The sequence below is a fragment of the Labrus bergylta genome, chromosome 20, assembly GCF_963930695.1.
Source record: "Labrus bergylta chromosome 20, fLabBer1.1, whole genome shotgun sequence".
NCBI lineage: Eukaryota > Metazoa > Chordata > Actinopteri > Labriformes > Labridae > Labrus > Labrus bergylta.
The window spans coordinates 4,765,971-4,793,942 of NC_089214.1; the positions used below are offsets into that span (position 1 = coordinate 4,765,971).

The 27,972-nt window shown below is 39.5% G+C and overlaps 1 protein-coding gene across 1 annotated transcript in view; it reads right to left on the reverse strand.

The window, feature by feature from the left end:
- Positions 1-200: 200 nt before the first annotated feature.
- adgrg2a (adhesion G protein-coupled receptor G2a) overlaps positions 201-27,972 on the reverse strand; it is a 28,501-nt gene continuing 729 nt past the window's right edge. The window contains exons 2-36 of the mRNA XM_065949044.1: positions 25,263-25,357; positions 24,714-25,039; positions 23,355-23,613; positions 21,975-22,025; positions 21,688-21,729; positions 21,541-21,606; positions 20,900-20,947; positions 20,744-20,817; positions 19,509-19,568; positions 19,369-19,406; positions 19,150-19,289; positions 17,538-17,649; positions 17,402-17,460; positions 17,273-17,320; positions 16,722-16,789; positions 16,600-16,643; positions 16,343-16,376; positions 16,205-16,239; positions 15,930-16,048; positions 15,701-15,818; positions 7,462-14,189; positions 7,031-7,131; positions 6,583-6,719; positions 6,338-6,494; positions 5,526-5,681; positions 5,277-5,399; positions 4,896-4,941; positions 4,696-4,799; positions 4,319-4,443; positions 3,949-4,217; positions 3,678-3,777; positions 2,572-2,858; positions 2,379-2,480; positions 1,373-1,492; positions 201-1,178 (exon numbers count right to left, since the gene is read on the reverse strand). Coding sequence (XP_065805116.1) covers positions 1,075-1,178; positions 1,373-1,492; positions 2,379-2,480; positions 2,572-2,858; positions 3,678-3,777; positions 3,949-4,217; positions 4,319-4,443; positions 4,696-4,799; positions 4,896-4,941; positions 5,277-5,399; positions 5,526-5,681; positions 6,338-6,494; positions 6,583-6,719; positions 7,031-7,131; positions 7,462-14,189; positions 15,701-15,818; positions 15,930-16,048; positions 16,205-16,239; positions 16,343-16,376; positions 16,600-16,643; positions 16,722-16,789; positions 17,273-17,320; positions 17,402-17,460; positions 17,538-17,649; positions 19,150-19,289; positions 19,369-19,406; positions 19,509-19,568; positions 20,744-20,817; positions 20,900-20,947; positions 21,541-21,606; positions 21,688-21,729; positions 21,975-22,025; positions 23,355-23,613; positions 24,714-25,039; positions 25,263-25,357 — 10,495 coding nt within the window. The 3' untranslated portion in view covers positions 201-1,074. The remainder of the gene's footprint in view (positions 1,179-1,372; positions 1,493-2,378; positions 2,481-2,571; positions 2,859-3,677; positions 3,778-3,948; positions 4,218-4,318; positions 4,444-4,695; positions 4,800-4,895; positions 4,942-5,276; positions 5,400-5,525; positions 5,682-6,337; positions 6,495-6,582; positions 6,720-7,030; positions 7,132-7,461; positions 14,190-15,700; positions 15,819-15,929; positions 16,049-16,204; positions 16,240-16,342; positions 16,377-16,599; positions 16,644-16,721; positions 16,790-17,272; positions 17,321-17,401; positions 17,461-17,537; positions 17,650-19,149; positions 19,290-19,368; positions 19,407-19,508; positions 19,569-20,743; positions 20,818-20,899; positions 20,948-21,540; positions 21,607-21,687; positions 21,730-21,974; positions 22,026-23,354; positions 23,614-24,713; positions 25,040-25,262; positions 25,358-27,972) is intronic.

A 27,972-nucleotide genomic window follows, 5' to 3' on the forward strand; every position in this document is an offset into this window, starting at 1 on the left:
AGGCTGTGATTGAAGCGGCTCTGGGTGGGTGGGTGGGTGGGTGGTGGAGGGAGCTCTGCTGAAGGTTACACAACTCTGAGATGTCTACTGGGAGCATAATTGGTAGTTCTTTTTTTTCTCCCCTTCTGTTGAATAGGTTTGATTAAATATGTAAAAATGTCATGCAGATGTGAGGCTAAAAAAGACAAACCGGACAGGTAATGAGTTAAAGTTTTATTAGCTCTCCTCTCAGCGCATGCATTTAGCATTTATTAAAAAAGGTCGAGAAATCAATCATTACTCTCCACTCTCTTACAGTATTTCATATTTTACACTTAATAAACATCTCCTAAAAAGCATAGAGGCAACTATTCTGAGTCTAATATCAAAACTGTGCTGTTGCCAAACAAAGCAATATCTAACAAAGAAGGATGAATACACCCTCAAATACTGTTACAGTGACAGATATGATCAAATTGTTTTTTTTAAACTCACCCCCAGAAATAGGGGATGTAAAATCACAAATTGTGACTCTTACAGAACAACAGAGTTAAAGGTCAACGAAGGCAGAAAAATCTTAATTTTTTCCACGCGTTCGTCGACAAAAGAGACAAAAAAAAGGCCTTGAAACGCTACATTACATTCCTTGCAGTAACATAACTTGTCTGACTCACTAATGTTCTCGTGATATCTAAGGCATACAGTAATAATTCTCAGAGCTTTGAAACAAGCTAAACAACCTGCAAAAAACAACCACACTAAGCCACGGCAGATATGAAATAGTGCATCATTCAGTCATAAAACACAGGCTCCTGTAAACTTCTCCATACTTACACTACCATACATTATTCTGTGATCACATGTTCTCCTCTCATGTAAAGAAGCACATGTTGGACATACTTCAGTCTGCCTCTTCTTTCCTTCATTACACTGTTAAAACCCTTCATTTCTGAAGAGGATTTTCTTGGGACCCTGTTAACATCTTCTCCTGTGTTTCAGTACCAAACCGCAGGAGATTATGTATTATATGAGACAGTCCTTTTAGTTGTAATAAAGCTGGATCAAAATTGTAACCATTAAAGCTCGTCATGGTTGTCACTGCTCAACAGCTTGCAGAGCCAGATTTCTTCTGTGAATCTCGTTGAGCATGACGTCGCTGCTCGAGCCGTCAGATATTCCGCTGTCAGCAAACACAGAACCTGTGGTGGAACAAAAATAATGTCATGTTAAAGAGTCACATATTACATGCAGAATACACTTTACCATATTTTCTCATATGGTAAAGTGATGGGGTATATGGTAAGAACCTCCACAGACATGATTTGGGGGAGCTGAGAGTTTTTTAAAAACCGGTTGAAAAGGAGGATTTTAAGTAGAGTACTGGCAAACTTACCACCGCTGTTGGTGCCATCGCTGGCGACGGAGGGGCTTCGAGAGGTCAAGTGGGGAGCTGTGCTGGATGCTGTTGCAAGCGACGTGTTTCTGTTGTAATTGGTTGCTGTCCGACTCCATTCTGCAGAAAAGTGATGTAAGAAATTAGGCAAATATGTCAAAACAATTTGGCAGATGTGTTTATAAACATATTTATTTTGAGCCTCTTCTTTTAGTCTGCATTAGATTTCATTTTGACTAATGTATAAAATAAAAAAATAGCAGAATTAAGGATTAGCATTCTGTGATTTACAAACCATCTATGGATATAAAGACACATATCTCTGGATGACTTTGACAGTGAAGAAACAAAATAATGTGAATCCGAGGCAAGTTCTTGAGTTTTCTTTATGTCTGATATCGCTTGATGGTTGTTTAAATGTTAACATTATTTCAAAGATGAACACTGAATATAAAGATATGTTTTCACTGAGCGATGATTCTGAAAGCGATTTCAACTTTTGGTGCAATTTGTAACAAACAGTTGCTTCAGCTTTTTCTTTTTTTTTTTTTAACTTTAATTGATTCCATCACAGGAGCAGCTTTTCCTGCAATGGTTCCAACTGTTGACTGTCTCATTAAGAAGCCATATCAGTGTGCCAAACTACTATAAATAACCCCCTCTTTGTTTTTTAGGCAGTCAGGGCCTGATTCACTAAGAATGGATTGCGGCCTCTAATGCCTCCAAAAATTGCGCACCATTATCTCCCATTATCTGCTCCGTCTCAAGGTCCACAAAGAATATCTCACTGATGATATCCATGCACATACACGGCCATAAAGTTGTCCTGCTCCTGAGTGTGTTTTGTGAATTAGACGGTATCTTATTGATTCATTTGCACAGATTATGCGGGTTCACCACAATCCTTTTGTGAATCAGGCCCTGAAATTCTCACAGTTCGAGAACCCATGCCCTTATATGTAAAAATTTATTTATCAGAGGCACAAGAACACATTTAGTAGCCCACCTGAGTTTTTAGCCAATCGTAGCCTTCCACAGCAAAGGTACGTTCTCCACTGCCTGCGGACATTTTCTTTTACAGCACAGTGGAAAACGAAGACAAAGAAACCTACACAGGACAAATGAAACAGTAACAAAATTAGCCTTTGTGATACTTCTTTTCTTACGTTGTTGTTTATATAGTTAAAACTCAATCTCACCTAGCAGAGAGTTGAATATAGTAAAAAGGTAAACAAAGGGTAGGTAGAGGGGCCCCCAGGCGAACAGGGCGAACCCCCAGGTGAGGCCGAGCAGGATGACGAGGCCGGCGATGCTGCGCAGATCCGTCAACACTCCTCTGTTGGGAGACTGGTTCTGAGGGTTCTGCTTCTTTATCCTGGAGAGCTGGACCATGACCATGATGAAGACAATCAGGCACAGACTAAAGATCAGGAGGAAGTAGGCCACCACGCCCACGTAGAAGGCGATGTCGTTACGCAGCCAGCAGCTACAGGGTGACAAATAACGGACATTTCGATTTAGCTCTTAGAAAGGGCTAAAATGATTCGGTGCTGCATTCAAGAGAATGTAGTCACAGCTATGCAGTATGTTCAAGTACACGACAGAAAATGGGAAACCCTACACCCCTGAGAAACTCCAGAAACCAATATCTTAAGCAACAGCTCCACCTAGTGGGAGTCTGCTATGCTACCATTATTAATAATAATAATAATAATAAAACATTTATTTATAAAGCACTTTAAATCAAAGTGCTGTACAAAGCAATACAGTTAAAATACAGGAAAAACATACATAGAAATCATGACTCATACTCAACAGTAAACAGACGGGTCTTTAACATTGCTTTAAAAACCTCAACAGAACAAGCCTGCCTGATGTCCAGAGGTAAACTGTTCCAAAGTGTCGGTGCACAGAAAGAAAAAGCCCGCTCACCAACTGTCTTCTTCCTGACCTTTGGTACACTCAAAAGACCCGTCCCCTGAGAACGCAGGGCTCGGGCAGGCACACAGGGGTTCACCAGGTTGGTAAGATACAATGGTGCGCTGCCATTTAATATTTCAGAAGTTAGCAGCAGCACCTTACAATCCGCTCTGGCATTAATAGGGAGCCAATGAAGTTAATACTATTTAAGGGTAACATACTTTTTTAAAGCTCATGTTACAACATATGGTGCATTCCATTTGATTTCAGAAGTCGGAAATTCTGAGTTGCCGGTCTGATTTGAAGTCAGGAACGCCCCCCTGAAGTCGGAATTCCACAATAAAGTGGAATAAAGTACAACTGTGTGTATTTAGGCACAACTTACAAGTCGTCTGACGTGCCGTCTGTGTTTCTCCCGTATGTGACGAGGCCGTAGTTGTCTTTGTCCACTGCTATAACGATAATCACCACGATCAGGGGAATACCTGCAAACACCAGGATGTTAGTTAAAAAATGGTCTTAGTATATCCACATTAACCTTGTGTTACACTCTTTTTGAAGTGTGTTCATTCATGCATTAGTTGATTCAAACAGTGTGAGGCATTGGTTGAGGAAGAAAAAGCCTCAAAAGAATGCTTGTACATTTATAAACTCACCCCAGCCCATCAGGGAGAACTTGAGCATGTATCTGCTGAGGTAAGGAGTGAACACCTTGACCACACTCAGGTACATGTGCAGGGCCTCAAGCCCCGCCCAAGTGAATGATGTCAGTAGGAAGTAGTGCAGGAAGAAGGCGGTGCTGATACACAGGCCGACGGCCGGGTAGAGCGCCAGCCAACCATCCAGCAGGAAGACCAGGTTCAAGAGCAAGAGGGACATGCAGAGCTGGACCAGGATCTTGGCAGGAATGTCTCGGAGCAGTTTACTGGATAGAAAGGGTTTGTTATGGTTTAAGCTTGATCGATATCATTTTAAAAAAAGCTCAGATTTAAGTAGTTTCAGGTCAGTAAAGATGTTGATTCTTACTCGAATAGCAGATATGTCAGTATGGTGACAGCAAGGAAAATTGCAGAGATTCCACATCCGATGTAGGTGATGAATGTAAGAATCTGAGCTTGCCGACGGTCTATTATTGTGTCTCTGGAAAAATCCTGAATTAAAGACAGGGTACACACCAAAGACAGTAAATTAAATATACATATATGCACATTAAACACACATTTTCCACCAGCATGCAGCTATAAGGTTTACAGTTTCTCCCTGTAACTATTGGTATGTAGAAAGATCATTCTAAGAACACAAAGTTATGTTGGCACTTATATCAATAGTTCTAGTTCTCAATTTAAATGGAATATTTTTTGATTCAATAATAATGAATATATCAAAAAAACATTGACACAAACCAGCAGTATTGCAAAAGACGTGAGATGGTTGCAGCTGCAGATCGTCTCTTCTGCTGAAGTGTTGACGACAAAGCAGCCGTCAGAGCTCCAGCTTCCTCTCCCCTCTGAACAAGAGAACCACAACAATCAGGAATAACATATTGATACCTGTATGACTACTCTGCTCATAACAAACTTTTATTAGTCCTGCACCGACCTACCATTCTGAGTGAAGTCCCAAAATACACAGGAGGCTGAGTGGTTTTCCTGCAGGACAGAGTACACATTAGAAGAATAAAAGTAGCGCAGAGAGATTTGGGGTGGTCTTCACTTCATTTCTAATTTTAGAAGTTTATTTTAAAGTAATGCTGTTATGTTTTTAAAGCTTAATATAAAACGAGCAGATTTGCATGCATAATGCATGTTCCTTTTTTGTATCTGAGGCCACAAACATTTCAACCAGAGGACTTCTTCAGGTGATCAGAGGTTTTCTTCAGTTCCTCTGTCTGCTGTTTTTGCACAGCCCTGCACCTTTGTGTTGTGCGTGTAACTACCTTTCTGTATCTGCTCAGGAAAAAAGACATTTAAGTGTGCACCCTTACATGTATAGGGTTGATGTTTCTGATGGTAAACTGGATGTTCTCAGTCAGTTCACTTATTGACAGATTGGCCACACTGGAGCCCAGGACTGGACTGACCATAGTTTGGTTATTTAATGTTGCGTCCTGCAAAAAGAATGAGATTAATTGAATCTTCTTGAAAGCACTGTGGTAAATAGTTTGCATTTAGTTTCAAACATTAAACAACCTCTTCCACTTTTATTGATCTATACCTTGCTTAATTTGAATTACCTGGAAGAGGGTAGATCTGGTGTAGAAGGTGAACTGGACCCTGCTGGCCTGCAGCTGTTGTTCAGGACTGAGACCTGAGGTGAGGGAGGAGGGCAGGAAAACAGACCCCAGAGCTGAATCTGACCTCTTGAACCGGGATCTGCGGAGAGCACGGAGCTGGATGCACAACAAGTTGATAAATGGTTAATCACAAAGTTAAGCACCTCCTGATTTAATATATGATCTCCTCATCTGTCAACAGTCTGGACTTTTTCCAATTTAGATAACAGTTGTGCAAGATATATAATGCAATAAACTCTGTTTTCTGAGTGGTTTAGCTAAGTCTATTTTACTGTACAAACCTGTGGTACACTGCTTGAATGTCACATTTTTAGATTAGCATTAGCAAAATATACGCCCCTAAAACTGCCAATCACAGCTGTCTGCCAGCCTGTGTTGAATACACAAAAATGTTAGCAAATGGTTAAAACTGAATTTCACTCCATGGGCTTCAAAAATTGTGCCATAATTCCAGTAGCAATTTTAACAGAGAATAATTTAACATCAGAGGAGAGAGATACTAAAATTCTCTTCCTAAAATTTTTATTAAGAAAGTGAAAGGAGTTTCCCAGAGATTTGGCATATAGGTAAAAGTAATTGAATGTATTTATGTAAAAATAGGGACAGTTCACATTAATGAACATAAATGTGTGACATGTAAATATGTCGGATTACAGCCATAGGCTAATTGCCGTCTGTAGTCTCTTGGCAGGTTGGCAATACACGTGTATACAAGCTGTTGATGCAACACACTTAATTCAAATCTGGCCTACCTCCACATTATCTGTGTTGAAAATGTTCACAGATGTTGTTGGAAAGTTGGTCCCATCAACAGTCCTCACAGCCAGAACTAGTGAGTTTGAAGAGAGGATCGCTCTGTCACCACTGACAACCAACTTCAGACCCAGATCATCCACCACCCGAATCAGCCTGTCAGCAGAAAACAAGAGAAATCCTTTTTTTAAAAATCTAACGGACATGTTGTGGAAATGTGTGTCTCTGTGGGTGAGATTTGTACCTGTTAGCAGATGCAGAGAGGGCCGATGAGTCGCTCCCCATCAGGTTGCTGACAATGTTGATGGCCTTTTGTCCCACTGATCGAGACACAGTGGGGCCCTCCAGAAGTTCCTCCAACTGCCCAACTAACTGTTCCACCTGCCATCAAATTACGAATGAATTTACCATTTAAAACATGTTAAAATTACTCTACTCTACTCCATGACGTTGTCTCCAATTATGTCCCTCACAGTTTCATCCCCTTATCCTTTCATTTCTTCACCCTCCTCCCCTCCTTCCCTAAATCCTTATCCACATAACTGTATCTCTCATCCCTCTAAATAAACCCTCAAGCCATCCCTCATTCATCATAACTCACAACCCCATTCATATTGAGCTGAAGTACTAAAAAATCATTTCTTGACTGACTTGGCTTGGCCTAGGTTAAGGAATCAGTACTGTAGCTTTACTTCAGAGGAGGTGAGTTGAGATGCATTCTGCGTTTGATTCAGAAGCTGGTTTGTTTGTTCCTCCTGGTTTTGATTGGGGTCTACTGTGGTAGTTTGGGTACCTTGGAAAGGAGTACAGCAACTTGTCATTTAAATGCTCATGTTTGTATATTTTTAAAGATATAAAAATAATGAATTTAGCAAAGGATAAAGTTAGCCTGTGCATTCTTATGTCAATAAGTTCTCATTTAAGATAATCCAGTAAGTGAAACTTAGAAAAGCACATTACTCATAGGAATAACCAGTTAACACCAGTGATGATTCAATTGTTATAATGCATTTTTAGTAATGCAAGCTATTCTAGAGTATTTGTTCCACCATACTGAATAGGTTTAGTAGCAGCTTCAACCAAATAGATTAGTAAATCATGTTGATTTATCCACTCTACATACCAGTATTTGTTAGGGTTGTGGTGGTAAGGGTAGTGGCTTTTAGAGTTGTAGTTGAAGAAGTTGTGGAAACCTTTGCAGTAGCATTGTTTATCTGGTCTGGAAGTGTACCACTGACAGATGTAGTCGTTGTGGTGGCAGAGGTTGTAGACACTCGTTCAGCTGGTGTAGTCGTCAAATTGACTTTTGGTATGTTGGTTGTTCGGTTGAAGTCAGCGGTTAAACTGCTCACAGTTGAACTCAGGTTGACGCTGATTCCCGTTGTTTCATTGTTATTATTAAGGACAGTGACAGTGGTAGTTGCGGTGGAGTTGGGTTCAGTTTTGTTGGTTGTTGTGATGTTGTTAGTCACTCCAACTGTGGTGTGATTTCCAGTCTGGTTGCTGAGTTGAGCCACCGTAGGATTAGTGGTGTTGACAACAACAGACGTTGGGGTTGTTGTTACATTGTTCAGAGTTTCATTACCTTGTCTTGCAGCAGTAAAGGTTGTCATGTTTGTATTAGAAACAGTTGTGTTCTGCTGTATTTCACCAATATGTGCAGTCGTTACATTGTGTGGGGATGTTTGGTTGTGAAATACATTAGCAGTGGTTACATTCTCAGCTGTTGTGGGATTCATGGTGGCTGTAGTTACATTGTACAATGCAGTGATATTGGGAGAAGTTGTAAAAGTGTTTATTGTGGTATTCATTGTTGTAATTGAATCATTTCCTAGGGTTCTGTTCCTGTTTGCTGTAGTCAAGTTGTACACTGTTGTGTTATTGTTTGAAGGTGTTGTGGGGTTGTTGAAGGCTGTAGTTACATTGTACCCTACTGTGGTATTGGGAGTTATTGTAAATGGGCTAACTGTCGAGTTAGCTGTTGTAGTCGAACTGTTTTGTAAGGATCTGTTGCTGTCCTCTGTAGTCAAGTTGTACACTGTTGTGTTATTGTTTGAAGGTGTTGTGGGGTTGTTGAAGGCTGTAGTTACATTGTACCCTACTGTGGTATTGGGAGTTATTGTAAATGGGCTAACTGTCGAGTTAGCTGTTGTAGTCGAACCGTTTTGTAAGGATTTGTTGCTGTCCTCTGTAGTCAAGTTGTACACTGTTGTGTTATTGTTTGAAGGTGTTGTGTGGTTGTTGAAGGCTGTAGTTACATTGTCGCCGACTGTGGTATTGGGAGTAATTGTAAATGGGCTAATAGTTGAGTTAGCTGTTGTAGTCGAACCGTTTTGTAAAGATCTGTTGCTGTCCTCTGTAGTCAAGTTGTACACTGTTGTGTTATTGTTTGAAGGTGTTGTGTGGTTGTTGAAGGCTGTAGTTACATTGTCGCCGACTGTGGTATTGGGAGTAATTGTAAATGGGCTAATAGTTGAGTTAGCTGTTGTAGTCGAACCGTTTTGTAAAGATCTGTTGCTGTCCTCTGTAGTCAAGTTGTACACTGTTGTGTTATTGTTTGAAGGTGTTGTGTGGTTGTTGAAGGCTGTAGTTACATTGTACCCTACTGTGGTATTGGGAGTTATTGTAAATGGGCTAACTGTCGAGTTAGCTGTTGTAGTCGAACTGTTTTGTAAGGATCTGTTGCTGTCCTCTGTAGTCAAGTTGTACACTGTTGTGTTATTGTTTGAAGGTGTTGTGTGGTTGTTGAAGGCTGTAGTTACATTGTACCCTACTGTGGTATTGGGAGTAATTGTAAATGGGCTAACTGTCGAGTTAGCTGTTGTAGTCGAACCGTTTTGTAAGGATTTGTTGCTGTCCTCTGTAGTCAAGTTGTACACTGTTGTGTTATTGTTTGAAGGTGTTGTGTGGTTGTTGAAGGCTGTAGTTACATTGTTGCCGACTGTGGTATTGGGAGTAATTGTAAATGGGCTAATAGTTGAGTTAGCTGTTGTAGTCGAACCGTTTTGTAAAGATCTGTTGCTGTCCTCTGTAGTCAAGTTGTACACTGTTGTGTTATTGTTTGAAGGTGTTGTGTGGTTGTTGAAGGCTGTAGTTACATTGTCGCCGACTGTGGTATTGGGAGTAATTGTAAATGGGCTAATAGTTGAGTTAGCTGTTGTAGTCGAACCGTTTTGTAAAGATCTGTTGCTGTCCTCTGTAGTCAAGTTGTACACTGTTGTGTTATTGTTTGAAGGTGTTGTGGGGTTGTTGAAGGCTGTAGTTACATTGTACCCTACTGTGGTATTGGGAGTTATTGTAAATGGGCTAACTGTCGAGTTAGCTGTTGTAGTCGAACCGTTTTGTAAGGATCTGTTGCTGTCCTCTGTAGTCAAGTTGTACACTGTTGTGTTATTGTTTGAAGGTGTTGTGTGGTTGTTGAAGGCTGTAGTTACATTGTCGCCGACTGTGGTATTGGGAGTAATTGTAAATGGGCTAATAGTTGAGTTAGCTGTTGTAGTCGAACCGTTTTGTAAAGATCTGTTGCTGTCCTCTGTAGTCAAGTTGTACACTGTTGTGTTATTGTTTGAAGGTGTTGTGGGGTTGTTGAAGGCTGTAGTTACATTGTACCCTACTGTGGTATTGGGAGTTATTGTAAATGGGCTAACTGTCGAGTTAGCTGTTGTAGTCGAACCGTTTTGTAAAGATCTGTTGCTGTCCTCTGTAGTCAAGTTGTACACTGTTGTGTTATTGTTTGAAGGTGTTGTGTGGTTGTTGAAGGCTGTAGTTACATTGTCGCCGACTGTGGTATTGGGAGTAATTGTAAATGGGCTAATAGTTGAGTTAGCTGTTGTAGTCGAACCGTTTTGTAAAGATCTGTTGCTGTCCTCTGTAGTCAAGTTGTACACTGTTGTGTTATTGTTTGAAGGTGTTGTGGGGTTGTTGAAGGCTGTAGTTACATTGTCGCCGACTGTGGTATTGGGAGTAATTGTAAATGGGCTAATAGTTGAGTTAGCTGTTGTAGTCGAACCGTTTTGTAAAGATCTGTTGCTGTCCTCTGTAGTCAAGTTGTACACTGTTGTGTTATTGTTTGAAGGTGTTGTGGGGTTGTTGAAGGCTGTAGTTACATTGTACCCTACTGTGGTATTGGGAGTTATTGTAAATGGGCTAACTGTCGAGTTAGCTGTTGTAGTCGAACCGTTTTGTAAGGATCTGTTGCTGTCCTCTGTAGTCAAGTTGTACACTGTTGTGTTATTGTTTGAAGGTGTTGTGTGGTTGTTGAAGGCTGTAGTTACATTGTCGCCGACTGTGGTATTGGGAGTAATTGTAAATGGGCTAATAGTTGAGTTAGCTGTTGTAGTCGAACCGTTTTGTAAGGATCTGTTGCTGTCCTCTGTAGTCAAGTTGTATACTGTTGTGTTATTGTTTGAAGGTGTTGTGTGGTTGTTGAAGGCTGTAGTTACATTGTCGCCGACTGTGGTATTGGGAGTAATTGTAAATGGGCTAATAGTTGAGTTAGCTGTTGTAGTCGAACCGTTTTGTAAGGATCTGTTGCTGTCCTCTGTAGTCAAGTTGTACACTGTTGTGTTATTGTTTGAAGGTGTTGTGTGGTTGTTGAAGGCTGTAGTTACATTGTACCCTACTGTGGTATTGGGAGTTATTGTAAATGGGCTAATAGTTGAGTTAGCTGTTGTAGTCGAACCGTTTTGTAAGGATCTGTTGCTGTCCTCTGTAGTCAAGTTGTATACTGTTGTGTTATTGTTTGAAGGTGTTGTGTGGTTGTTGAAGGCTGTAGTTACATTGTCGCCGACTGTGGTATTGGGAGTAATTGTAAATGGGCTAATAGTTGAGTTAGCTGTTGTAGTCGAACCGTTTTGTAAGGATCTGTTGCTGTCCTCTGTAGTCAAGTTGTACACTGTTGTTTTATTGTTTGATGGTGTAGTGTGGTTGTTGGAGGACGTAGTTACATTGTACCCTACTGTGGTATTGGGAGTAATTGTAAATGGGCTAACTGTCGAGTTAGCTGTTGTAGTCGAACCATTTTGTAAGGATCTGTTGCTGTCCTCTGTAGTCAAGTTGTACACTGTTGTTTTATTGTTTGATGGTGTAGTGTGGTTGTTGGAGGACGTAGTTACATTGTACCCTACTGTGGTATTGGGAGTAATTGTAAATGGGCTAACTGTCGAGTTAGCTGTTGTAGTCGAACCATTTTGTAAGGATCTGTTGCTGTCCTCTGTAGTCAAGTTGTACACTGTTGTGTTATTGTTTGAAGGTGTTGCGTGGTTGTTGAAGGCTGTAGTTACATTGTCACCGACTGTGGTATTGGGAGTAATTGTAAATGGGCTAACTGTCGAGTTAGCTGATGTATTCGAACCATTTTGTAGGGATCGGACGCTGTCCTCTGTAGTTGCATTAAACGCTGTTGAATCATTTCGTAAAGGTGTCAATGTGCTGGATGTAGTTACATTGTATAGTGCAGTGTGATTGGGGGAAGATGTGAATGGGGTAATTGTTGCGTTACTTGTAGTGGCTGAACCGTTGTGGAGGTTCCTGTTTTCACCACCTATTGTTAAGTTTTGCTCTGTAGTGTAATTATTGGAGACTGTTGTTGGATTGTTTGCAGTAATATTGTACACTACACTGTGATTCGGAGAAGTTGTAAATGTGCTAATTGTTGTGTTACTTGTAACTGAACCATTGTTAAGGTTCCTGTTGTTGCCTGTTACTGTTAAATTGTACTCTGTTGTGTAATTGTTAAACACTGTTGTATGATTGATTGTCGGAGATGTTTCATTGTACACAACTGTGGGATTGGGAGTAGATGTGAATATGCTAGATGTTACATTACTCGTAAGGGAACTGTTGTGCAGTGCTCGGTTGTTTGCCACAGTTACATTGTACACTGTTGTGTTGTTGGTTGAAGCTGTTGTTTGACTGTTGGAAGCCTCAGTGACATTGTGCACTGTTGTGTGATTGGGAGAAAGTGTAAATGTGCTAACTGTTGCATTACCAGAAGTAACGGTACTGTTGTTCAGGTTCCGTATATTGTCTGTTGTAGTTCTATTGTAGAGTGTTGTTTCATTTGGAGACGGTGTAGATGTGTCAGTAGTTGTTACATTGTAGACTGTTGTTTGATTTGGGGAAGTTGGAAATGTGGCAGCCGTAGTTGCGTTGAAGTTTGTTCTTTCATCTGGTGAAGGTGTGAACGTGGCTGCTGTAGTTACGTTGTCGTTTGTTGTTTCATTTGGAGGTGTGAATGTGGGCGCTGTGCTTACGTTGTAGTTTGTTGTTTCATTTGGTGAAGGTGTAAATGTGGCTGCTGTGCCTACGTTGTAATTTGTTGTTCCATTTGGAGAAGGTTTGAATGTGGCTACTGTAGTTACATTGTAGTTTGTTGTTTCATTTGGTGAAGGTGTAAATGTGGCTGCTGTGCTTACGTTGTAATTTGTTGTTCCATTTGGTGAAGGTGTGAATGTGGGTTCTGTGCTTACGTTGTAGTTTGTTGTTACATTTGGTGAAGGTGTGAATGTGGGTTCTGTGCTTACGTTGTAGTTTGTTGTTACATTTGGTGAAGGTGTGAATGTGGGTTCTGTGCTTACGTTGTAGTTTGTTGTTACATTTGGTGAAGGTGTGAATGGGGCTGCTGTAGTTATGTTGAAGTTTGTTGTTTCATTTGGAGGTGTGAATGTGGGCGCTGTGCTTACGTTGTAGTTTGTTGTTTCATTTGGGGGTGTGAATGTGGCTTCTGCGCTTACATTGATATTTGTTCTGTCATTTGGAGACAGTGTAAATGTGGGTTCTGTGGTTACGTTGTTGATTGTCGTTTCATTTGGAGACCGTGTAAATGTGGTTTCTGTGGTTACGTTGTTGATTGTTGTTTCATTTGGAGACCGTGTAAATGTGGGTTCTGTGGTTACATTGTAGTTTGTTGTTGCGTTTGGAGAAGGTGATAATGTGGCTGTTGTAGTTACGTTGTGGATTGTTGCACTATTTGGTGACAGTGTTAGTGGGTCCGGAGTAGTTTCATTGTAGACTGTTGTTTTATTTGGGGAAGTCGAAATTGTGTCAGCCGTAGTTACGTTGTAGTTTGTTGGATCATTTGGAGAAGGTGTAATTGTGGCTGCTGTATTTACGCTGTGAATTGTTGTATCATTCTGAGATTGAGTAGTAAATGTGTCTACTGTGGTCACATTGTGGACTATTGAATCATTTACAGAAATTATCGTAACAGGTGCAGTTACATTGTAAACTTCTGTTTCATTGGTAGAAGTTGTTAATGTGTCAGCTGTAGTTGGATCATTGACTGTTGTGTCATTCAGAGAAGCAGTTAATGTTCCAGCGGTAGTGACATCGTTCACTGCTGTACTATTTGGAGAAACTGCAGTTGTGTGTAGCATTGAATCAGCGAAAGCAGGTGTAGTATTCTGTAATTTTGAGTGGACTGGGGTTATATTTGTATTTGCTATGGATGTGTTTTGCAGTTTTGCACTGTCAGTGGTTGTCAATAATGTGGTGTCACCAGAAAATGTTGTATTATGCATTGTTTTACTGTGTGAGCTGTTCCAATTGTGTGCGCTAGTTTCAAGAGCAGGTGTTGTTGATGACTGTGTGCTGTTAATGACTGTGAGTGGAGTAGTCATGGTAGGATGATCTGTTGCTTGTGATGCATTTGTCCATGACACTGCTGCAGTGCTTCCAGCAGTTGTGTGAGATTGTGCAGTTGTGTTGGTAACAGATGGTGATAAGGTTCCAGGAGCTGTAGTGTTGTAGCTGCTGGTCTGAGTGGGAGATGACATTGAGCTTTGCTTGGTTGTGGTAGGCTCAGGAGTACAGCTGTCAGTCAACAGGACAGCAAGGCTCCCACTTGCCTCACTAAAAAAAAAAAACGAAAAATATTTTATCATTCATACTAAGTTTTCACAAGTTGTTTTGTATGAAGCCTGTACAAATGGTTTGGTCAGGTTAGTTTTTAGTTTCTGCATCTCCCTTGTCTGAGCGCACCTGAATGCAGCATACTCACAGCGCATCCCCTGAACTACAGCAGTGAAGTGTCAGGACTGGGGGGGGGAATTGGGACGCAAGTGCGGACCCAGGGGTGTCTCAAAGTTATCCCACAAGGTTAACCACAAAATCGCAAAAGCAATTGATTGGAAAGGGGGGAAAAACAACAAAACTGTATAGAGTCACAACAGGCTTCCTAACCTAAATAATGCACCGAAAAGGATTAACTAAACCAGGAGATCCAGAAAACACAAAACAAAAAGCAAAAGCTGCCAGGGAGACCTTTGATAACACAAAAGGCTGGAGTAGACACGAAACTATCCAGTACCCCAAGTTATATACTGGGAGACAGGCAATGGAAATCTAATGCAGAAAGTTCTTAGATGGTGTTTATAGGTACACACAACCACTCCAGAAACCACAGAGAGAACCTCTCACAACCTCTGAAGGTGAGATAATGAGTCAGCACAGAGCACTGGAGACTCAGAGTATATAAAAATTCCCCACACCTGGGCTCAATCAAAGCCAATCAGTGCCACACACCTGATTGCAATGAGTTGATTCTCTCACTACTCTCACTGAGCAGAAAGAGTGAGTGCCCTCACATTAAGAGAGACATGCCCAGACAAATCTGAAGTCAATTAAGAGGATTTGAGTAGTTTCTGACAGACTTTTATTGTTGTGTGTGCCTCCGTGAGACACATGAGTTGATTATTGTTGCATATTTATGTTTTTTGAATTGTTAATAGCAACTCTTGACAGTTAAATCTTGAATTGAATAAGGCTGTTTTTTTTCATTCTGAATACTTACTGTGACCTGAGCTAATTGCTAAGTAAGTATTTAAAAGAGTTATATGTAATCTAGCTGTTTCTATATGCAAAGTAACATTCCTAACTGTCTTTAATTTCTGTTATTGTAGAACCACACACACAAAAACACTTACTAAACAGGCAAACATAGATATTAAGTCATTTTTAGACTATTTGAGCCAAATGTATCATTTGTGATGCCTTAGTACATACGGTAAATGTGTCTGTATTCCATAAAATTAACTATATAGAATAGACTAACAATAACTAACTAAGCCAGTCTTTCTTCTCTCTCCTTTGTTGTTGTTGTTTAGTGTGTTTAATGTATTCTGCTGACCATCTCTTAAGGAAAAACAAAACCGAGGCAACTCATTCTAACAGTTGGTGTCTTCACTTAGTCAGACTTTTCTATAGTCTCAATTATTTATGTGAGTTCTTTTATTCCCAAAATAAAGATAATCAGAGGCTCTAGAATCTTGACTTGAAATGTCTGAAAAACTAAGTGACAGTAAACCCTTGAAAGAAACAACATCCATTTTAAAAAGCAACTAAAATAGTATTTTTATATCTACCATTCAAGCAGAGTGGGGTCTGGTTGGCAGACATCAGCAGTCTTCAGGTCACTGGCAACCCAGGTCAAGTTGGATGCCAACAGGGTAGGGACAGTCAGTCCAGAAGCACCACAAATCACTGTGGACACAGAGCATCATCAATAATACATTGTAATAACAAATGCATATATATAAATATTTATTAAAGGTTTCATAGGGTGAATAAAAAAATATGAATCTGCAGATTTACTCATGCGTGTAAGTGGCCTCTCGTTTGTATTGAAATCCGTTTTGTTAATGACATCTTGGACGAGGTTATTCAGGAAGCAGCCATCAACAGGTCCAGACATCTCCAGTATCACCATGCAGCTGTACAACCGGGGGCAAATGGGTTAAATAGCCCACCTTTGAACAGTAGAATTACATGTACTAGTAACTAGGTTAATAATGCAATCCCAAAATTATCATGGTTTGTTTGAGACGCCTGTTATAGTACATTAAGAAAACAGAAAGAAACACGTCTACCTCTCTTGTGTTCCATGGCATTCAAGATGAGCTCTCTGGATAAAGACAAATTATCATGAAGCATATTGAACAGCTCTAGATCAGTGATTAAATAAAGAATATATAAAGTGCCCAGCTGTTATCTGCAATGAGATATACCTCGTAGTAGTTAGAAATATCCTGGCAAATTGACCTGGAAATATAGAATTATTCACATGTGAGGATTATAACATTTCATATTAACTTCATGTATTCAGGTAAACTGATGAATAGCTTTCAAGACAAAGTAATTCTGCAGTAGTATGTCAAAATAAACAGTTAATGAATGATTCAGTCACAAAGACCACTGCCGCTGGTATCATTAATGAAAACACAGCAGAGTCGTGATGCATTATTCAGATAAGAAAGAGACTTACCCTGACATTTTGGCACACATTGTGGTGATACTTGTTGCAGACAACTGTCAAAAAGGTAATAAGTTTAGTAAAAAAACATACAGAATCGGCTATACTATTCTATAATGTTGTGCTTTACGTACCAGGAGTTTTAGGGTGTTAATATCAAAATCGGCACTGTCAATATTTAGTTTTATGGCATAAAACTGGCCTGAAGGGGGAGAGAAGAATAGAAAAGCTTTCAGTTCGAGACATACTTCTATCTCCAGACTTCTAAGAGTTATCACGTTTTTTTGTTCTTGCATCGACTTTCATTATAAAGATAGATACCACTGTCTCACGGTTTAATATGAAGCTACAGCTGCCAGACAGTTAGCTTAACTTAAGTTTAGCATAATGAGTTAAAGAACTATAAATGTTAAAAGCTGATTTGTTGAAGTTGTTGTTTAAGCCAGAACAGCTGCTTCCACTTCTTTCTAGTCTTTGTGCTAAGCTAAGCTAACTTTTCTTGCGCTGGCTTTGTTTAGGACTAACAGTCATATTTTGGGTATATATCTTCCCATTGTACTCTTAAAAAAAACATAATTTAAGTCAAACTATTACTTGAAAGTCTGTACTTTTGATCAAAGGTATACACATGCAATCCAAAGGTATGTACACAGATAGGGAGACAATATTCTGTCTAATTTCTTACCTGCAGTGTCACAGAAAGCGTTGCAGTCACAAAAGCGAGGCACTTTTCCTGAAGAAAAAAGAAAAACATGGCTGCAAAGGACAAATTGACAGACAATTATGGTGAAAAACAACCAGTTTTTTTACTCACTGCTGCAGGAGTCGGTCTTAGTCTGGTGAACTGGGTCAGAGTTTGGCTCTATGGTGGAGCTAAGTGAATAAACATTGATTAGAAGAGTGTACACATTTAGGGATACACATTGAATATAAACTTAGGTTTTGCTCACCATGTAACGTTGGGGGGGCTGCTTGCCTGACAGATATATTCCAGAGAAGATGTGGATGTGCATCTCATATATCCACCACTAGAGGGTGGCACATTCTCACAAAGATTTCGGCCTGAAGTGAAGAAAATCAACATGAGGAAGCCTGTACTACAAAGTGTGTGGCTCTTGGAGGTTTTAAACATTGAATTGGAGAATATATCGGTCTGTCTTTGCTTACTCACAGAGCTGTATCAGAGTTTAAATCTAAACTAATGGGTTTCAATCTGAATTAGTTCTAGGTAAACGTTGAGATTTGGGTTTTTTATGAAGTTATCAGAGGTGATTTAGGGGTATGCACTGATACCTGTCGGCAAGGGTCCTTACAACTAAGAATGTACAACTGTGTGTGTGTTTGTGTGCTTACCAATCTATCTTTGTGAGGACCTTGTTTTTTTAGGCTTTGACATTTAGGAGGACATAATTATATTTCAAGCAGCTGTGAGGGACTTTCATTGGCTGCCCCTGTAAACACAAACTATATGGTCTTTTCTATCTATCTATCATTTTTCTCTTGAAAACAAAATAGTCTGCAGGAAGCTAAATACTGATGAAATCGTACTCTTTTTCTACTGCATACATTTAAAAAATAAAAATAATAACTTGTTGATGGCTGCACAGTGGTGCCGTGGTTAGTACTGTTACCCTACAGCCAGAATGTTCCCGGTTCGAATCCCCCTCCGACAAGGCCTTTCTGTGTTTGGATATTCTCCCCATGCATGCCTGTGTTCCCTGGTATTTCAGCTCGTTAGGTCAGTTGGTGACTCTAAATTGCTCCTCTGTGTAAGTGCTTGTCTGTCTCTCTATATAAACCCTGAACAGTATAGATAACGGATGGAGGATACACTTGTTAACTTGGCTTTAGCTTACATTACTTCTGTTAGCCAAAAACAATGTGCATCGATATTTTGTTGACATAGCTGCAGTTTTTAAAATTCCCTTTAACCAGTCCGACAAATCTCAGAACGAATCTTCTTTTATTGCTTGGATAGCAGTCAGGATGTGGTCTGGGCTGGTCGCCATGCTAGCATCTGTAGCTTCTTTAGTGTCCTCGCTAGCTTGCTGGGTGCAGTCTAATCTTTCAGACTTCTGTGCCTGCTTTGTTGTTTTCTGTGGCATTTGGGACTTCACTTCGCTCTTGGTAATAAAGTATGTGGCTTCAATACCGTCATTTAGTTGCCAGATTCTGAAAACTGCCGGAGAGGTCAGAGCCAAATCTCTAAGTTCTAATTTTCCCTTTAATTTTATGTTTTGATGACAACAAGCCAAACGCAAGATATGGCTCAGCAACAGAGCCAAAATGAGTGTTAGCCAGTTGTTTTACAAAAATGTCAGCCATAATCCCAATTCATTGTAAACAACTACGTCTATTTACATCTAATAATGGTGATTTATTGAGTAAAAATTCTGATCTTATCTCTTGTGTCTTAATAACATACTACATACTTTTTTCTTTAAATGTAAAACTTTAAAGTTCTACTTGTCTATTGACGTGATATTTATAAGTGTATGTAAAGAAGTCTTTTTTGTGCATGTGTGAAGATCAATAGGGATGAAAAACTGAAGAAATGCTCACCGACTCTCTCCACCTCTCCTAGGATTCTTGCTTGTATTTGTTCGTCTCCAGCTTGCTGCAGTGCAGAGACTCCAGCGAGCTGCAGTTCACACGCTGAGACAGCCTGACTGAGCTGTAACAGCACATCGCAGTTTGTTTCTCTGGAAATTGAATATTCACACTCACTGTAAGTGTAATCACACAAAGAAGCTACACACAATCTTACAAACATGCAGTTACCTTATGTTGCTTTTTTCCTTACAGTTGACCTCTGCTATCTGCAGAGGGAGACAGAAAAGTTCAAAGTCATATTACTGTCTTAAAGGAGACACTTTATTTTGAAAAGTGAAAGGTGATGCTTGTTTTTGGGACGGATTGACCTGAAGTTCTCCATCATTTTCACAGATACCTGTTACCGGGCAACCAAACGCACTTGACACCTGAGTGGAAGATGGAGAAACAGAGACAGAAAGATGCTGAAAATATATGGAAGGCAGATGGGAGGTTTAACCTTTAATTTACCTACAAAGACCACTGAAGAGAAGCCCTTAATATAATGAAACATTGCCTGCTTTAAAACAGCAAACACTGATGGCAACAAAATGAAGGAGAGCTTAAAGTTAAAAGCAAATGTGTAAAATAGTAATTAACAGATACAATTTCGGTAGGCTAAAAAGGATTCATGTTTAATTCTGACAGTATTTAATATTAGGCCTTTTAACAGCCATAAGGGTGACAGAGAGTGATAGTTTAAGGCCTTTTGCAACTAATTCAGTGTTCAAGATTCACTGTATGAGAATGGCATTCATCCAAATTCGGTTCTGACTTGGGGAATGTGGAATGACACCCTGTTGTGCAAGCAAGTATCCAAGACATGGACAAAAGATGGCCAAAAAATGATGAGCTATGTTAAAATATATCAGTAACAAATCCAGGACGTAGGTTTTTTTTTAAATCTTGACCTTTAGCTATAACCAATAATTAAAAACCGTACTGAGGACAGTCAGAAGCAGCAATTTATACTCACAAGGCCTTTAAAACGTCCTCTAGGTACTTTGTGTTTGAGTTTTTCTGTGGATGGATTTTTATTTAATTTATATTTTAAAAAGGATTCATTGATTAACTGAAGGAATAACTGGCATGGATAATAATAATTTAAGTCTGTTTGTCTTGCCCATATTTAGATCCTTCTGCTTTAACTTTATGGGGGGAGGGGCTATGTATAAACCAGGCTGGGAACCCTCCTCAGATTGTCCAATACAGTTCTTAACATTATCAAACTTCTAGAAAGCTAAAAGTCACTAGCTGAAACCTCAAAAAAACTCAATTGCTTCTCTTTTGAGCTGCTGTACAGAAGTACAAAATGAAAAACAAGTTAATATGTTACTTTTTCGAAAAGTAAGTGAGGTCACAATCACGCGGCTGAATTAATTGTGGGCAGAGCAATTCTCAATTAAATTTCAGGTGCATCACGGGGCTGGAATGTGCTGCTCCTTCTTGTTAATCCTCTGCTGGTTGAACTTGTTTGTGACTGGTTAACATTTAAAGCTACTGAATGCAAGTAATATAAAAAGCTGGAGACTTTGAAGTACACAGGGAGACATTTCCATCTCACCAGTTTCTGGACGTCTTGTTCAGTTTTATTGCCCTCATTGGCCTCCACAGTTATGAACATCCAAAAGTGAGCGTCTGCAGGAAAGAGTTAAGTTTTTCATTTAAATGTGTGCCAAAATAAAACACTCTGACGGGACAAAAGGTGGCTTTTTCTTACTTGTATCAGAACAAAGTTGGCTGATGTTACAGTTTACAAATGAGGATCCTGAAAGACAGAAGTAAAACATTAAAAACAATAATGTTATTTATTATGATAAGTAATACAAAGATATACAGTCTTCAATTTAGCTTCCACACAGATATGCACTAAAGGCTCTGTTTATTTTGATCATTTACTACAGTAACACTGTTACTGAAATTACCAATAAGAAGCAGTGCTTTTCTTATCCTTCACTGACATAATGAGAATCAGGTTGTTTCATTTTGAAAGAAAATGGCGTTTCTAATTGCACATTTTTAAGCATTGTCAGCATGTCAGTTTTACCTGCCCTCATGACACTCTGGCATTAGATCGTCTGTGATTATGTAAGAAGTAAGTGTTGCAAAATCACAGCACGTACTGATCTTAAGGAATTTTTTTCTGTTTTCACAGCAGCAGCAGCAACATGTAAGTGATCTGTTGAGCACACTTGGCTCTAACAATGCAATGCACAAAGTAAATGTAGTTTCTCATCGACAAAATACTCAAATATCTCAATTTTCTTTGGGAAAAACAAGTATTCAATCTTTTCTGTTCATAACTCCTTTAACGGTTAATTATGGTGTCTAACAATGTTATTCATTGTCGGCACCACTCACCTGTAGTCGTGTGAGTGACAGGTGCTGCTATGATTAGACTGGAGGTAGTTGTGGTTGAAGGCATTTCTGGGAAAAGAAAGAAAGATGTCTGGTAGTAATCAGGAAAAAGAAGAATACATTTAAAATGCTTATTAGATTATTGCTTACCAGGTGGAGGTGAGAATAATCGTCCAAATCCAACTGTTGTTGCTGAAACAGTATAATCAAGTTAGGAGTATGGTGTACTTTTTTCTTTCTATCTATCTATGTATATCATTACCTTACTCTACCTATACTTTTCAATTTTGCTTTCTTAAAATCAAGAAGTTTTCATAATCAGCTTTTTTACAATCATTTTCTCTGGCTTTTGTATTTGTTCTTTTAATAAAATACAGAAAAATACAGACAAAAAGACACAACATGAATGTAAGTGTTAATGTCACCTGAATACACACCATTAGTAATGCTTCTTTTAGCACGTGCCCCACGTCTCAACCGTCTGTGGTCTACAAGACACATGAAGACATGCAACATTCAACATCCAACATGCTCCAAGGACATGCATAACTAGAAGAGTGTAAGAGATGGAGACACCACTAAAATCATGCGTGTAAAGTGTAATGAATTGCATGCACTCTTGAAATGTGTTTGAGTATGTTTTTAAAAGTGTTAAAATAGTTCAATTTTAGAAACATTAGCATAAGATGACGTTTTTAAACAGTATGAGCATGCTCAAGGAGGTGTACATGAAGATGTGCAAACATGCTGTACTATGATTCTTCCAATGCTTTAACATAACACCCCGAAAACGATATCATAACTACATGAAGTAACATGATTTTGGGTTTATTTTAATGACCTTGGGATTCCTGGGTTAGGATTAGCTCCCTACATTTCACTTAACTTTCAAAACAATTCTAAAGCCTTATTCACACTTCCACAAAACTCCTGAAAAAACAAAAGTTTATTCAGGTTGAGCTGGATATGTGAACGCAAACAGCGGAATTCTTCACTCTGACTTTTGTTCCGGAGTTTCTCCTGCCAAACCTTTGGTATTCTCCCGCAGAAAGTCCGAGTGAGCTGATGTGAGATACGTGAACAACCAGATCAGAAGAATTTCGGGGACAGTCCTCTTGAAATTCTCTAGAAAGTGCTTAAGTGAAAGTGGCTCAAGAATTCTGAAATATTTTACTTTTAATCATCTGGGAACATTAAAGAGGACATATTAGAACTCTTTTCTACCTTTTGAAACAGTCCCCCTGTGGTCTAAATGAAACATCTGTGCTGTGCTTTGGTCAAAATATAACATGAATCAAGCACCAGAGGAGGTTTGTGACCCTGTATAAACCAGCTCTCTCAGAACGCTCCGTTTTGGTGTGTGTGTCTCTTTAAATGCAATGAATATTTTGAGGAATGACTGTCACAATAATGTTGGTTTAATTAGAATGTTACATCTAGAGAATGTCGGTCAGTGGACGCTGGTTTAGCTCAGTGGTTTCAGAGCCCTCGAAGTGAAGGCCCCAAGTTCAACTACAACCCCCTGCCATTTACTGCATGTGACCCCCTGCTCCCTCATCCCTTTTTCTGACTCTATCAACTTCCCTGTCTTCTCAATAAATAAAGGCAGGGCAAGCCCCCAAATGCTTTGTAGGAACTCATATAAATTTGGCCAGCTGTGTTTTAGCCAGAATAAGTCTTTAACATCAATTTATTATGAATACAAGTAAAACATTTAGGAGGTTTATTCATGCACAAGATACTAGTTTGACAAACACTAAAATATTTACTATAATGCTGTGTTAGATAGAAGGAAAAGTTATGCATGTCGGTCTCACCACACATAAGGAAAGGGTCTCTCTGTCTGGCTTTGAGACTGGTAATGCCCCAGTACTCAGCGCTCCAGCCAATCACAGTGCCGTCTTCACAGAAGCCATGGTTTCCCACGTCCGCCCACATCCGGAAAAGGTACAGCTGAATTGTTCCGAGCGCTTCTCCTGGGGGTCGATCTCTGGGGCGGCAGCCCAGCCACAGAGAGCTGGAGGGGGGGATGGCCTTAGCAATGACCGTCCTCTCTGCTACTAATTCCCCATCAACCTGAAACAGAAAAAAAAGCAGGAATTGTAAACAAATGAAAAGGTCACAGGAGGAGCATTCTGGTGTCATTTTAGACCAATGATTCCAAAAGTGGCATGGGGGGGTGGGGAGCAAGGCTAAATAAAAACCACAATGCACAATGTTTTGCACTGCAGGGGGGAAATGTTCAGAGAGGACGTCCAGGTAAAGGTAAGGCTGACAATGAATCTACGCCAAATGTCGCAACCACTAAAACAAAGACTTGAAAATATGTCGAGTCATCTTGCGCCCTGCTTCAACCACAGTGAGTAAACAAAGTGAGAACACAAGGTATGTTGTGCCTCAGGATTAGTTTGTGACAGCTTGAAGCCAAACAAATAAAGACACCACATCCTGCACACAAAGAGAAACCCTCTGATTTCTATGTCGAAATTACTGCAGGATTACTAGTGATCACAGATTTCAGCAGGGCAGTAGATCTTTTCCAGGGCAGTAGAGCATATTTGACTGTATTGTGCACTTTGTAAGTCAAAAGTCTACCCTGCTAAAGCACATGGGAAAAGGCTGCGCTTTGGCCTGTTTGTTCAGCACTGCATTGTTTAATCTGTTATTCCAAACCTCACCCATAATGTGGTAATTGTTGCATGACAAACTTCTACTGTGTAATGTAAACAAATCTATTTTCGATTTGCAGTGCATGCACTTTAACTTGGGTTTTTAAATGTTGTTCTTGTTTTTCATTTCTACTTTGTTACAACTCAGAGATGAATATACCGTACAGTGCATTTATTCACCAGCCATAGTTAAAAATGACTTTGCAGATTAATGTCAGAACACATTACACCATGAGTGCAAATGGTTCACTTATTTTTAATGTCAGATTTCTGCAGTGGAAACTTTTTGGTCGTGGTACTTTTACTCAATTTGGGGCTTTTTGCCTTCTTTTGAAAGGACGTAAACCCGGGCTGTCGGCCTGGAGGACTTTTTTTTCCTCCGTACATGTGGTGCAACCTAACCGCTAGGCCATCTGCACCCCTCCTCGTGATACATTACGCTCATTATACTTCACTGTGGTGACATTTCAAAGGAGGTCTCACTTTGAGTACAGGTACAATAATTACCTCCAGGCTGAAAGAGCTGCGTTGTACATCTCTCCTCAGACACACTCGATGCCAGTGTATCGGGGACAGCCGGATAGGAAACCTGTGTCTGACCCTCAGCAGCCACCCGTACAGCGCCTCATCATCTCCCTCCAGACCCAGCTCAGGCCTGGGTGCATGGGGTGAACTATAGGAGAAAGCCACCCAGGCTCCGGGCATAACCACACGGATGTCGACACACACAGTCATCTGAAATATCCTCGGCATGGTGACCCTGTCCTGCAGGGTCCAGTGGTCCTCACATCCCGATAATACTGCTTTAGTGTCGCCCAGGAAATATCCATGCACTGTCATGAGTAAAAGAAATGAAGATTGAAAGCTTGAACTATCACAGTTTCAGAAGTAGACTCAGAGAACATATCTGGACCTAACTTTGGTGTTCTGTAAATACAAGGACGGCTGTGGTTCAGGTTGTAGAGTCGGTCGTCTCTCAGTATGAAGGTAATTCATTGTGCAGCCCCTCTCTGTACCTCCTTTACCTCTTTTACTCCTTACATATGAATGAATTACCTTTTGGTGGATCAGCTGCCAGCAGCAAAATCAGGATGACTAGAAAGTGAGGTTTCCATCTCCACCCTCCATCGAAGCCGAGGTTATACATCCTCCTGGAAACAGAAATATAAAAGTAATAAGACAACATCTTTGACTAAAGCTTTGTTTTTCATAGTTACTGCTTCTCCATCCCTCACAATGGCTGTCCCAATATTAAAATTTCCCGTCAACCTTTTTTTTTTATTAAGTGCAACAAACAAACTGTGTATGTCTGCCAGCTCCCCTTTTTCATCTACTTCTGCAATAATCTTCCCCTGCGTGCAGATTGTGTAATTTAAGTGAGGACGTGATGGCACAATGTCATTGTTTGAGTCGGGGGGGGGTTTCATAACAGGTAAAGTGAATTTCCTCATGTTTTCATATATCTTTGTCTTTGCGCTGACGGAGTGACTGCAGGGCAAGGGTGGACACAGGAGATTAGGTTACACCTCAGTGTGTTCACATTCCATATAGAGCAGCTTGTGGTTGCATGGGTCTTTATATATGTGATGAAACAGTTTATGTTTCTTAAGGTAATATTCGATAGTATGTCTTTGAATCATTTACTATAATAAGCAGTACCGAAAGGAACATTTAAATATCAAAATGTTGTATTTATTTAAAGTATTTCTAATAAAAATCTACGTGTTACACATTTATTAAATTATTTTAATAAATCTTAATATTATATAATAATAAATTATTATATTATTTAAATGTGGAAAATATATTTCGACCTTTCAATACTGATTCTGGGATATCTTAAATGTCCTTTAAGATAGTCATTTCTCTAATTAAAACAAAGCTTGTACTTTTTTTTTTTTCAACATTGCGACATTAAACATTACGGGCTGTCAGCATTAACATTGTACCTTTGGGAACATTTGTAGGAGAGATCGACCCTGCTGTGTCTTTGAACGCCTCATTTTATGCAAAACTCCCGTAAAGGTTCAGTTGACGAGTCAAAAGTAAATATCCGCTTCGTGTGACATTTTATTATATTACCTTTCAGTCGAGTTCCCTTTTTTCCTCTCTAAGTTAATCATTTGATCTACCAGTTCGTTACTTGTTCATTTATTTGAATAAGAGCAGGTTTTTATTCCAACAGGAACTAAATGACCCACAGTTTAAGACAGCGCTAGCATTCAAAATAAAATCCAAACAAAAACGTTTTCAAATGAAAATAATGGGATTTCAAACATGCTATTAACTATTGAAATTCCGCACTTAATTGTGATTTTAATTCATGTAATCGCTTGACAGCTTAAGTAGTCAAAATGTCACCTTGTATCCCAGGGCATAAAAAAAAAACAAGTCTTCAAACACATACAGTGAAATATGCAACTTACACCTATAGCATTTAATAAAACCCTCGAGAGGTATTTCATAAATGATCTCAAACACATGTTGCACATATTTTTAACTCCCTGGTTCTGGAAGGTTATTGAGCAATACCAAAGTCTAGTTGGGAAATGCTATAAAGGAGAAAAAAAAATGTTATTACCTGAACATCTCCAGTTTTATAAGCTGCTGCATAGACGACTTGTAGGGTTCTATTTTTAGGGTGGACAAATAAATAAAAGAGCTAAAAGAAATCTGTAATTTCCCCTTTACAGTTGGATATGTTATCAGTCTGAGCTTCATAATCCTCGGGTGTTTAACTCTACCTGTATCTTAGAGTTGCTTTTTTCCCCTTTCTCTTATTTTAGTTTTTAAAATCATTTTCAAAGAGTCATATCTGTACGTACAAAGCATGTCGTCTTTGTTGTCATATTAAATGCTTTCACTTGTGGGTCAAACATCCTGTTCCTTTAGCATCTCTATTTTTAACCAGGACTTCAGCCCTGTATGTTAATTAATGCAAATTAATGACCATATGCGCGTGTTCAGCTGTCCTGATTGTCCTTTATTACAGGGAGTGTAGGCAAATACACAGAGCCTTATTTGAATACAATGTTGGTCTGCAAGGTTTTCCTGCTGAGGTATGTAGCACGGGGGTAATTAGGCCGTTATTACCTTCAAAAGAGAGTCTAATGATCAGTTTCACAAACTTTATGTTCTAATTTATTTTTTGTCAATCTAATTCTCACTCCCCTGCAGTTCACTTAAATCTCGTTTTTTTTCTAACACATATCTGAAACTTATTTTTGTTAAACGCTGGTATATTTTCTATTATTTATTTATTTATTATTTTCTATTTTTGGGCTTTTTATGCTTTCATTCTGGAGAGACAGGACAGTGAATAAAGTCAGAAAGTTAGGGAAACAGAGAGTTGGGGCATGAGATGCGGGAAAGGAACCACAGATCGGATTCGAACCCGGGCCGCTCGCTTGGATGTCTACAGCCGTCGTACAAAGGGCCCGCACACTAACCACTAGGCTATGTGAGCACCACAGCTGGGTTTTTTTTATTAATTTTTTTATCAATCAACCAAATGTAAAGGGGAAGGACTGAATAGAAATAAAGCATTTCTAATGCTGCGTTCACTGACTTTGTCGTTGTTTACCAGCTAATGGAGCAGCAACAAGTTTTGCCCGTCAGAAGAAAACATTGGTAATATACTTTTAGGGTTACTTTTTGTTTTTTAAAACATCTTTGATTAGATTTAGTTTAAAAAATGTACCGCGCTGTTTAAGAAAAATGTCCCGTCTGATCGTGTTTGGTAAACTATTTTGAGGATGTGATTATC